The sequence below is a fragment of the Geotrypetes seraphini genome, chromosome 11 (genome assembly GCF_902459505.1).
Source record: "Geotrypetes seraphini chromosome 11, aGeoSer1.1, whole genome shotgun sequence".
Taxonomy (NCBI): domain Eukaryota; kingdom Metazoa; phylum Chordata; class Amphibia; order Gymnophiona; family Dermophiidae; genus Geotrypetes; species Geotrypetes seraphini.
This window is the reverse complement of record NC_047094.1, coordinates 73,629,132-73,642,540: the sequence shown is the minus strand read 5'-3', so window position 1 is coordinate 73,642,540 and position 13,409 is coordinate 73,629,132. Positions and strand designations below refer to the sequence as shown.

General features: G+C 40.1%; 1 protein-coding gene across 1 annotated transcript in view; it reads left to right on the top strand.

Annotated features, from left to right (window-relative positions):
• Positions 1–3,847, top strand: part of LOC117368931 (phospholipase A2 inhibitor and Ly6/PLAUR domain-containing protein-like) — an 84,806-nt gene extending 80,959 nt beyond the window's left edge. The window contains exon 5 of the mRNA XM_033962715.1: positions 3,495–3,847. Within this exon, the coding sequence (XP_033818606.1) occupies positions 3,495–3,613 (119 nt within the window). The 3' untranslated portion in view covers positions 3,614–3,847. The remainder of the gene's footprint in view (positions 1–3,494) is intronic.
• The last annotated feature ends 9,562 nt before the right edge of the window (positions 3,848–13,409 follow it).

Genomic DNA, 13,409 nt, shown 5'->3' with positions numbered 1-13,409 from the left:
GTCAGGTAACAACAAAATTTTAGCTTCTTGCCATTTCAGGGTTTTAATTTGCTTGGTAGCAGTTAAAATTTCCAAAGCATGTTGAAAGCGAAGAACTCTGAAAATCATACATCTAGTGTCGTTTTGTTTGTTAGTTGCACGCGATGGTATGCGGTGGGCCTGCTAAATTTCCAACAGAAACTTCAGCTTGAGGGAGAGCAAATTAGGTAAAAGTTCTTCTAAGAAATGTATCGTGTTCGGACCCTCTACCCCTTCTGGAAGACCCAATAATCATATATTATTTCTTCTATTTCAATTATTGACATCTTCAAGTTCCTTTGTTAGACGCACCACTATTTTATGATCAGATTTGCACTGGTTTAAACTGCTTTCAGTTTCTGATACATGATGTTCTAGTTGCTCCGTATGAGCTTTGCATACCGTCATTTGCTGTGAGGGATTAACCACTTCTTCTTGAAGAGTGTTCAACTTCGCTGAATTCTCCTAGAGCATTTCTTTTATGGATCGCAGCTCCACCATCATTTGCTCTAGGATTTCAGCCAAGTCTTTCAGGAGAGGCACTTTTGAAGGCGTTTGCAGATCTGGCTTAGGCCGTTTGGCTGTGCCTGCCACAGCAAAAGCTGCATCCAGTCTGGTTTACCTCCTGGAAGCCATAAATTGTTATAAAGTTGTTATAGAGCAAGTTCTTATGTTTTTAGGAGGAAAATCGAATCTAACTCACTGATAAATTAACTGACTTGTGAACTTGAGGGAAGAGCTGTAAGATCACTTGTCCATCTTGCTCTGCATCCAAGCCATGCCCCCCAAGAGAATATTGTGAATTATGGAGACCGCATCTTCAAAAAGATATAGAAAGGATTGAGTTGGTCCAGAGGAAGGCTACTAAAATGGTCTTCATCATAAGGCGTATTAGGACAGACTTAAAGATCTCAATATGTATACTTTAGAGGAAAAGTGGGAGAGGGAAGATAATTATTTTATTTATTTTAAAGTTTTCTATACCATTTAAAACTAAATGGTTTGCAGAATTACGTGCATAATTTAAAAACAAAATCATCATGACATAGACATACAAATAATCCTCAAAAATCATATCTACAAACTAAAACCATGTTAATAAAGGTCGTAAATAGTTCATCAGCTTTGCCAGGAAGGGCAATTATTGATTAGAAAAAGGCATCTACAAATAGTTGCGTCTAGAGTAGTTTCCTAAATGTGCATGCGCATGAGTTGAGTCTCTTTCATTTGAAAGGAAGCTCTGGAATGAGAGGGCATAGGATGAAGTTAAGAGGTGATAGGTAGAGAATGACACGGGGAAAAATTTGTTCCCATCTCCATCCTGGCACCGCGAGCTCAGTCCCCGTCCCCATCCCCGCAAATCATCTGATCCCATACACACAAGCCTTGAATAGTTTTATACTGAACTTATTTTCTTAAAGTATAAAAAGAAACAATATTCTGTACAATTGACATTTATAAATCAAAGTTCTGGTTGCTGAACTAGAGAAAGAGATGTTCAGTCCCACTCTCTGTTCCCCGTTTCCCTTCAGCCTCTGTTCCTTTCCACCCCTTCCCTCTCTCCACCCCCATTCAGCAGCCCTCGCGCAGTCCATGCATCTCCCTCCCTTCCTCTTACCTTCGTGGCACATTTTAATTTAATTTGTTCAAGCAGTCTGAATCTGAAGTCGTGTGCATCTGCAAAAGCTTCTCCTCTGACGCAACTGGAAGTTGCATCAGAGGAGAAGCTTCCGCAGATGCACACGACTTCAGGAATGGGCTGCTTCAACAAATTAAATTAAAACATGCCACGAAGGTAAGGAGAAGGGAGGTAGGGAGATAGATGCGGTGGCGATCGATAGGTAGGTAGGGAGGCGATCAGTAGGTAGGAGGGAAGGAGATAGATATGGTGGCGATTGGTAGGTAGAAAGGAGGGAGGGGGCTGCATGCAATTGGTGACCACGCGCGTTCCCTCCCTTAACTGCAGAGACGAAGCCATTCACCTCTCTATGTGGTGGTGGATGGCCTTGTCCCCATACCCGTGGTGAGCACTTTCTCCCTACCGTTTTGGCGGTTACCCGCGGCTACTGGCGGCTAGCCATGGGTAACAGCCACCGTGTCATTCTCTAGTGATAGGCTCAGGAATAATCTAAGGAAATACATTTTTTACAGAAAGGGTGGTAGCTGTGTGGAACAGTCTCCCGGAAGAAGTGGTGGAAACAGAGACTGTGTCTGAATTCAAGAAGGCATGGGATAGGCTTGTGGGATCTCTTAGAGAGAGGAAGAGAAAATGGTTACTGCGAATGGGCAGACTAGATGGGCCATTTGGCCTTTATCTGCCATCATGTTCCTATGTTTCTGTTTTTCTATGTTTCTATAAATTCATTCTAACAATCGTTCTTTTAATGTTCTTTTAAATAACCCTTTAAATAGACATTTAAATAAGACGGCACAAGCACTGCTGCTTAAAAAGACATCATAAGCCCACTTGCTTATGTCACTCATTACAAATTGCCACAGCATTTTTCAGAACTTATCACCTTATTTGTAACATCAGCGAACTGCAGACCAATCAGATATCTAAATCAGCGACAATCAGTCCAACTCTTCTTTCAGCCCCCCCCCCCCCGGGGTTAGGGCATTTCACAGAAAAATCCAGTGTTGTTCTTTCCAGTTAAGTATTTACTCAGTGTTACCACCCTCCCACCTGATTTCCACCGTACCCAATATGCACCATTTGATGTCATAGAGTGTCCCATTAATTGCCAATGGTGGTCCAAAGGAGCTATATCATTCTCCGTGTAGACTCTACTGTAGATAGTGCACCAAACATATATTTTTTTACAAGGATGTTGTATTAAATAAATTATATATGTTGAGTCACAAACTGTTCTTCTATTACTTCAATATATATTTCCTGGTTTTGGATGAATCCATTCTAGTCCAACTAAAGCATTTGTACACCTTTGACAAAAGCCACAGGCCATTTGATATTTTCACTCATTATTAACCTGATGTGTTCTTATTTTGGGATTTAAAAATTCACCGATGTGAAGATCTCCCCCCCCCCCCCCCCCCCCAATTCTTTTTAAAACATATAGCTTAAAGGAGTTACAATTGTTATATAGAAAATCAAGGTGATTATATGTTATAAACATAGGTCATAGTTCAAGCCACATTTACATTTTTGGTAGAAATAAAATGTACCAGTGATGGTCTATAATTAAGCTAGATCAAGCATTATTGTACATCTTGGAACAAAGGATGATAATGATCGATTTCAGTTATGATATATGCACTAGCTTGGCCGGGTGAATATATAGTAGTTGGATGAACAAGCACATTGACAAGACTTCTAAACGACTGGTTCAGTGAGCTCATGGTGGTCATATGATTAAATAAGAGGATGGGTAACATAATACAGTAGGTAGGAGGACACTTCCATTTGAACATGCTATGAGCAGTAAAAATGACTTATAATTTCTCTCTGTGAACAGGTCTTCCATTTGGAAAACATGCCTCACAGGGATGCGTTTCAACTGGATGCTGTGAGTTTTGCCTTCCATTGCTAAAAGGAATGACGTACACTGAAATTAAGAATTTCACCTGTATGTAACACATCAGAAAGCATCTCTGCAATCTCATATCTTGATCAGATGCTGCCTTTTCTTTCCCTTTGCAATTGTTTTGATTAGATTAAACTAAGATTAACTACTATGATCATTCCAACTGGACTCAGCCATAGTTGAAGTACTAGATCCTGGAGTCTGACTAATTTTGTCAGTTCTCAAGATTTGTATGGAATTACCTTAAAATCAATAGTTAATTAAATACTCAAAGGAAAAAATAAATAAATGATTGACTATAATCTTTTGTCCTTATCATTCATGTGTTATTGCTTTGTTAATCAACATACCATACACGTAGACACTTTAACATACACTGAGCAGATAAAAGCTTTGGACCTAATATTCAAAGGATTTATGTTTTTAACTTTAAGAGCTAAGAGGTTCATAATTGAAACAGAAATACGTCTAAAAACCCGCCTAAATTGGCACTTGGACAACCTAAAAGACAGGTCGTCCAAGTGCCGATAGCTATACTGATGTTGCTGACACTTGTAGTGTTACTACCTAATATACCCCCTCCTTTACTAATGTGTAGGGTGGGTTTTAGCGCCAGCAGCAGCAGTAACTGCTTTGATGCTCATAGGAATTCTATGAGTATCGGAGCAGTTACTGCCGCTGCCAGCGCTAAAATCGGCGCTACGCATTAAGGAAGTGGATTTTAACAAAGTAAATGACAGCAGATAAATGGTCCATCCAATCTGACCAATAGTCACACACATTATATATTCATGGTTGAATTGTTTTGTGTTTTTTTTCTTTGCTATTTCTGGGCCATAGACTATAGAAGTCCACCAGTGTTGCCATTGAAGCTCACACTAGCCTATCCTAACCATCCTGTCATTTGCAAGATACAGACCATAAAGTCTGCCTAGCACTGCCCTCATGTTCCAAATTAGAGAATGACACAGGGACAAATTTGTCCCCATCCCTGCAGGAACTCAAGTTCCCTGCAAGTTTTGTCACCGTCCCTGCCCCTTTCCTGTCAGCTGTGTCTTAACTGCACAAGCCTCGAACACTTATGATTTTAAAATGTTTGAAGCTTGTGCAGATGAGGACTGAGCTTGCAGGAATAGGGTGGGGACGAGATGGGAAAATTAGTTCCAGTGGGGACGGGGAAAATTTTGTCCCTGTGTCATTCTCTATTCCAAATCACTGAAGCTCCATCAAACCCTCCCCAGCCCATCCTAAACCGAATCATCATTTACGGAACACAGACCGTGCAAGACTGCTCAATACTGGCCTTAGTTTGTTTTATAGCATTCATTATCTAATTAGATATCTTCTGTGTTCATCCCAAGCTTTTTTGACTTTCTTCACTGTTTTCATCTCCACTACCTCTGTTGGGAGGACATTCCAGGCATCTACCACCCTCTCCATGAAAATTTCCTAACATTACTCCTATGTCTACCATTTTTCCCTTTTCCAGAAAAGATTTGTTTCTATATTAATACCTTTCAAGTATTTAAACATTCTGTATCATATCTCCCCTGTCCCTCCTCTCCTCTGTACATATTCAGGCCTTCCAGTCTCTTCTTGTATGTCTTTTGTCACAAGTACCATACCGTTTTGATCGCTTTCCTCTGAACCATTTCAAGACTTTTTACATCATTAGCCAAATACGGCCTCCAAAACTGAACACAGTACTCTAAGAGGGCTTCATCAACATCCTGTACAGGGGCATCAACGGCTCTTTTCTTCTGCTAGCTATACTGCTCTCTATAAGCCCAGAATACTTTTGGCTATGGTCACTATCTTGTCACACTGTTTTGTCACTATCAAATCCTCAGACACAATCACCCCAAGGTCCCTTTCCCTGTCCATGCATATCGGCCTCTCACCGCCTAGCACATACAGCTCCCTTGGATTTCTACTTCCAAGTGCATCACTCTGCACTTCTTTGCATTGAAATTTAGTTGCAAGACATTAGACCATTGTTTTAACTTTTACAGATCCTTTTTCATGTTTTCCACTCCCTCCAGAGTGTCCACTTTGTTACAAATCTTGGTATAATCCAGAAAAAGGTAAACCTTACATTCTAACCCTTCAGCAATGTCGCTCACAAATATATTGAACAGAATCGGCTCCAACTCCAATCCTTGAGACACTCTATTACTCACCTTTCCTTTCTCTGAGCAAATTCCATTAAACACCACCCTCTGGCGTCTCTCCGTCAACCAGTTTCTAATCCCGTTCACCACTTTGGACCTAAATTCAGCCCGTCAAGAGCCTGCTATGAAGCCCTGTCAAAGGCTTTACTGAAGTCTAAGTAAATTACATCGAGCGCACGTCCTCAATCAAATTCTCTAGTTGCCCAATTAAAGAATTAAATCAGATTTCTTTGGTTCAATTTATCTTTAGTAATGTCATGTTGTCTCAGATCAACCCATTCTAGGGAATTCATTATAATTTCCTTCAGCAATACTTACATTATTTTTCCAATAACACTGGACAACAAATTTTTCCAAAAGTTTTGCTTCCTTAAAACAAACTGGTGATTATGACAGACCCCTTTAAAATAAACACAAATATAATTCCCCACTGACTATATCACATAGGAATTTTGAGAAACACGATGATATCTTTAATTGACTATAACATGTTTTATTGCACGCTGTGATAGTTCACCATGGCTAAAAGTGTCTTCCTGCTGATTTTCATTTGTACTCAGTGTCTGGTGCATCTCATTGCAGTGTCAGCATTGATGGATTCCAGTTGTCCTGATATCTTTTTTTCCAAAGTGGAAATGTCCTGGTGAAACCTTTTGCCTTGACTGTACCAAGAATTGCAGGAAAGAAGTCCAAGTGTGAATGTTGAAAGTGCATCTTCAGTAATGCTCTAAGAAGTTTGTCAAACAGTTGAGTATAGTTTAGTGCTCTGTAACTGCCAAGAAAATTCTCAATGACATCCTTGAATGCTTTCCAGACAATTTTCTCTGGCCCAACTAACGGATCTTCAAATCTCTCGTCAATGATGACGTGTCTGATCTGTGGACCAACAAAAATGCCTTCCTTAATCATGGCATAAGTTATTAATTACGTTAGCCTGAAAGTATAACAAGAAATTATAAAAATATACTTTTTTGTTAAAATGGTACATAATATGTAATTTTAAACATGATTTTTGTGATCAGCAGCCAAAAATCTGTAAGATACACCCAAAAGTGTTCAAGAAGCAAAAACTTTGTTGTCCAGTGTAACCAAAGTGAAGCTTACCGGCCTATAGTTTCCCACTTCATCTCTGTGAACATTTTGTGAATCAGAACCACATCCGCTTTTCTCCAATCCCATGAAACCTCTCCGATCTCCAAGGAGTTATTGAACAAATCTTTAATAGGACCCACCAGAACCTCTCTGAGCTCTCTCAATATCCTGGGATGGATCCTGTCCAGTCCTATGGCTTTAAACACCTTCAGTTTTTCAAGTTGTTAATATGCATTTTCTTCAGTGAACAGTGCAGTATCCACTCCTTTCTTAGGTGTAACTTTGCAGCCAATCGCTGTTCTTCTGCAAGATTTTCTTTTGTGAACACAAAACAGAAATATTTGTTTAGCAAGTTTGCTTTATCCTAATCACTCTCCACATAACAGTTTGTAGCTTCATTCAGTCTCTCAATTCCATTTTTTGTCTTCCTCCTTTCACTAATAAACCTGAAAAAAAGTCACCCTTTTTTATATTTCAAGCCATTTGATCTTCTGCTTGCACTTTCGTCAGCTGTATCTATTTCTCTTGGCTTCTTTCAATTTCATCCGGTATTCCTATCTATACTCCTCTTCTTGGCATTTTCTGTATTTCACAAATGCCAACTCTTTTGCCTTTATTTTCTCTGCCACTTTTTTGGAAAGCCATATCAGTTTCCTTTTTCTCTTGCTTTTATTTATTTTCCTTACATAAAGGTCGGTAGCCATTTTTATTGTTTCTTTTAATTTGGAACACTGTTTTTTCACTTCTCTTATATTCTCCCATCCTATCGGCTCCAGGTACTACTAATGTCAATACATTTGAAATCCAGGACTTTGAGTTCTGTGTGGCTACCCTCCACTTTAGCTGTTATATCAAACCAAACCATTTGATGACCACTACTGCCCAGCTGGGCACCAACTCGGATGCTAGAAATACTTTCCTCATTTGTGAGCACCAGATCCAGTATCACTTTTTCCCTCATGGGTTCTGTCACCTGAGCAGAGCTCTTTGAAAGGCATCTATGATCTCTCTGTTTCTTTCCAATTTCACAGACAGAACTGTCCAATCCATATCCAGCAGGTTGAAATCACCCAGCAATAGCACCTCCCCTTTCTATCCCAACTTCTAGATATTTGCAATCAGATCCTTATCCTCTTCTTCCTGTCTTGCTGCCTCACCAGACACCCTAACCCTGACCCAGACACTCCTCTTAAGGCAGAAGTGATGCTTAATTTCTCCTGCTTCCAGCACCACCATCTTTCAAAATGATAGAACATGACCCCTAGCATTGCTTCTGCCTTTAGATGTGGGTGGAGAATGGAACATCAGAAGAGTATCCAAGGGGGTGATCTGGGAAGTGTCTGGGGGGAGGGGTCAATGGGACCACCCTATACATTTATGGTGGCCAACATTGGCATACAGGCCTTCAGTGGTGTACAGTGAGGGCTTTCAGGGGATTCAGTGAATTCCCAGCTCTACAGCCCTGCTTTTTTATTTTTTTGGTTACTTTTTGCTTGATGAAGTTTGATTTGTTGAGTAGGTAGTTTACTCAATCAATCAAAATGCATCAAACAAAAAGTTACTCCCCCCCATAAAAAGAAAAGTAGAGCTCTTGGTCTGGGGATTCTCCAAACCCCCTGAAGGCTCTTACAGTATTGATCTGAATTTGATTGGCTGAGCAGCATCTGCCTGTTGCCTGTTCGACCAATCAAATTCAGAGCAGTGCCCTCAGGGCCTTTAGTGGGTGGGGTGAATCTCCTGAAGGCCCTGACTGCACACCACTGTAGGTCTTGCACTGAAGAACACTGTCCTGCAGAAAAGGGAGAATAAGAGAAATATTATACAGACATTTAAATAGCTCTAAGATATAAATGCAAAAGAAGTTGTTCTCTCTCAATAGAAATGAGGTTCAAGTGTGAACTGGGGGATGCCAAGTGTGATCTGTAACTGCCATGAAAATTGATCTGATCTGAATCTAAAGGGGTATAAAAGAGTGAAAGAATACGGACTCAAGAAATCTTTCTTTACTGAAAGGTGGAGATAAGATCAGTATCTGAATTCAAGAATGTATGGGGCAAACGCTGAGGATGTTTCAGGGGGGAAGGAAGGAAGAGATTGTAGAAATGAGCAGTTGATAAAAATAGGCAGGCTGGGTAGACAATAAGATTTTTATCTGCCATCATTTTATATATTTCTATATTGTTCTAATTACAATATTTAAAGGGCAGGCCTAAACTCTATGGATAGAGCAGGCACAGTTTCTGGCCATTATATATATTTGTGCATGTACAAGATTATACCAAAAAGAAAAATAAAGAGGAACCGGAGCAAAAATTCATAAACACAACACTTATATCCTCCAGGTCAAATGCTGAAGCTAAAGCTCAAGGCTTAACTATTTTATACCTAAAGCATACAGTTGAAGCACATATGCAGGGGAATTTGCCTCAGAAGCTACTGGGCAGTCATTGCTCCAGAGCTAGGAAGGAGAAACCTAATTCCTCATTGGTTAACCTTCAATATTCTATCATAGGCAACCCCACTGTGCCAACTATAACAGTAAGGTGATTAAATATTAATCTAACATTAGTAAACTGCAGAGCCCTGTAGAAATGATTTTTCAATAATGAAATGTAGGCCTTCATAGAAACATAGAACATGATGGCAGAAAAGGGCCACGGCCCATCTAGTCTGCCCACACTAATGGCCCACCCCCTAACTACCTCCATGAAGAGAACCGACATGCCAATCCCATCTTTTCTTAAAATCTGGCATGCTGCTTGCCTCAATTACCTGTTGTGGAAGATTATTCCAGCGATCAACCACCCTTTCGGTGAAGAAATATTTTCTGGTGTCGCCATGAAATTTCCCACTCCTGATTTTCAACGGATGCCTTCTTGTTGCCATGGGTCCTTTAAGGAAAAAGAGATCCTCTTCCACCTCGATACGGCCTGTGACATATTTGAATGTCTCGATCATGTCTCCCCTCTCTCTGCATTCCTCGAGTGAGTACAGCTGCAACATACCCAGTCGTTCCTCATACGGGAGATCCTTGAGTCCTGAGACAATCCTGGTGGCCATTCGCTGAACCGACTCAACTCTCCGCACATCTTTTTGATAATGCGGCCTCCAAAATTGTACACAGTATTCCAGATGGGGTCTCACCATGGATCTGTACAATGGCATTATGACCTCGTAGATTCTCCTCATTCAGGATTGTATCCAATTGGTGTTTGATTAGTGTTTCCATAAGTTTACTCACTATCGATGTGAGACTCACCAGTCTATAATTCTCAGCCTCCGTCCTGCATACCTTTTTGTGGAGTGGAATGACATTAGCCATTTTTCAATCCAACGGGACTCTTCCTGTACTAAGGGAAAGATTGAAGAGCGCGGATAACGGTTCCGCCAGGACGTCACTCAATTCCCTGAGCACCCTGGGATGTAGTTTGTCTGGTCCCATAGCTTTGTTCACCTTGAGTCTTGATATCTCCTCATAGACACTGCTATCAAGACTCAAGGTGAACAAAGCTATGGGACCGGACAAACTACACCCCAGGGTGCTCAGGGAGTTGAGTGACATCCTGGCGGAACCGTTATCCACGCTCTTCAATCTTTCCCTAAGTACAGGAAGAGTCCCGTTGGATTGGAAAATGGCTAATGTCATTCCACTCCACAAAAAGGGATGCAGGACAGATGCTGAGAATTATAGACCAGTGAGTCTCACATCAATAGTTTGGCTGAGAATTATAGACCGGTGAGTCTCACATCATCGGCTGTTTGGAGAGGAAGTTTTCATTAGTGCCTGTACCACATTATCAAGCGTGTCTACCATGAAGCAACAGATAAGTGCGCACTGCACTTTGTTAGATTAATATTTAATCACCTTACCGTTATAGTTGGCACAGTGGGGTTGCCTATGATAGAATATTGAAGGTTAACCAATGAGGAATTCAGGTTCTCCTTCCTAGCTCTGGAGCTACCGGGCAGTCATTGAACATAAGAACATAAGAAGTGCCTCTGCTGGGTCAGACCAGAGGTCCATCGTGCCCAGCAGTCCGCTCATGCGGCGGCCCAACAGGTCCAGGACCTGTGTAGTAGTCCTCTATCTGTACCCCTCTATCCCCTTTTTCTTCAGAAAATTGTCCAATCCCTTCTTGAACCCTAATACCATACTCTGCCCTATCACACCCTCTGGAAGTGCATTCCAGGTGTCCACATCTTTTTGGGTGAAGAAAAACTTCCTAGCATTGGTTTGAATCTGTCCCCTTTCACCTTTTCTGAATGCCCTCTCGTTCTTTCAAAAAATACAAGAACGAGAGGGTATTCGGAAAAGTTGAAAGGGGACAAATTCAAAACCAATGCTAGGAAGTTTTTTCTTCACCCAACGGGTTGTGGACACCTGGAATGCACTTCCAGAGGGCGTGATAGGACAGAGTACGGTATTAGGGTTCAAGAAGGGATTGGATAATTTTCTGAAGGAAACGGGGATAGAGGGGTACAGATAGAGGACTACTACACAGGTCCTAGACCTGTTGGGCCATCGCGCGAGCAGACTGCTGGGCACGATGGACCTTTGGTCTGACCCAGCAGAGACACTTCTTATGTTCTTATGTTCAATGACTGCCCGGTAGCTTCTGAGGCAAATTCCCCTGCATATGTGCTTCAACTGTATGCTTTAGGTATAAAATAGTTAAGCCTTGAGCTTTAGCTTCAGCGTTTGAACTGGAGGATGTACAAGATTATATACATAGATACATACATAAATACAGTACATACAAATGAAACTCATTTTATCTCTACACTACTTGAATTGGAGGATGCACAAATTCATTTGCATGAAATTTGATACTGTGATTGTGAAATTAACACCAGAAGTTTTGCACTGCTGTGATTATTACTGGACCCCTGGTGTGGCCTTTTGCCAAAATAGAGGCCATGTTGTGTCCTCAAATAAAATCAGCTTCCTCGGTTCAAGTTTCAAGTTTTATTTAAAATGTGATTAATCACTTATCAAAAAATTCTAAGTGATATACAAAGGGAAAATGCTATTAACATATATTAGATAAACATAATTACAAATGCAGGCATTTATACTAACGAAATGCACAGAAATGCAAAGGAAAAAGGGAATAACTACAATAATTAAAGGAAAAACAATGATAAAAAGTAAAAACATTAAGAGGGAACTTGATCATTTAAAAATGCCTAAACATGCATGGGCAAGAAAAGAGCAAGAATTTCTGTGCATACGTTTAGTCTCGTTCTTCCATCTGTGGCCTACCATACTGTTATTGTTCCTCATTTTATTCCAGAACAAATTAAGAACTTGGAAAAAATGTTGTCCAGAATGTGCACCCTTTGCAAAAGAGTGTATGCTATGTTTAAAGAGGTTGCACTTTTCTTAAAGAAACAGGGCAGTCGATTCACAATAAAAATTGTAGGGGTTCAATTAGATTGGAATTTATCAATGAAATTACAAGTAGCTTTAAAAGTTTGAAAAGGATTTGTAATGTTATGGAAGTTAAGGTCCATTCATTCTTATTCTGAACCCTCTCCATTTCAATATTGGTGCAATCTCTTTTATTAAGTATCCTAGATTATTGCAATATAATATACGTAACGTGTTCCTATAAAAATTTCCAAAAATTACAAATTAAGAATTCCACAGTGTGTCTGATATGTAATTTGAAGAAATTTGATCATCTTTTGGTTGTTTTTTTTTGTTTTTTATTTTTTACTACAAATTACATTGGCTCCCAGTACAGGCTAGGGTATTATTCAAATTGGGATGTGTTTGCTATAAGCTCATGTTTGGTTTAGTTCCTTCTTATTTATATGCTCATCTTTCACTTTCTTTACCAAAATGGGTACAAGTGGATCGATTTTATTACTGCATCAAGATTTACATAGACTAGGGTACAGAGTAATACTTTTAAAACCAATAGGAGGAAATATTTTTTCACTCAGAAAATAGTTAAGCTCTGGAATGCGTTGCCAGCGGATGTAGTAAGAGCAGTTAATGTATCTGGTTTTAAAAAAGGTTTGGACAAATTCCTGGAGGAAAAGACATGGGATGGTAGCATGGAATGCTGCTACTATTTGGGTTTTTGCCAGGTACTTGTGACTTGGATTGGCCTCCACAAAGATGGGATGCTGGGCTAGATGGACCATTGGTCTGACCCAGTAAAGCTATTCTTTTGTTCTTATGATCTTTGCAAAATATTACTTATTTCGCTTCTCTATCAGTAAAGGAATGCAAGTGTAAAAGATATGTAACCAATCCACTTTCCTACTAAGTGACCAAATTGGGGTCTATAATTCAACCGTTAATTTCACTATCATTCTCTTACATGTATTTTAGAAGATTAATGAAAACCTATTTGTTCAGTAGATTCAGAAAATGATTATTGGGACGAGGATGCTGGCACGCAACATCCAGAGCGCCATAGATTTGGCTTTAAACTGAAGACGAGGGGAAAGCCGATAGTCGATCTGACACATCGGGCAAAAGTATCAAATAAGGATACTGAGCAAGGACATTGTAAAAGAGGGCTCGGGACTGAGTGGGAATTTTTGGAAAAAGGACCTAAGGATGCAATAC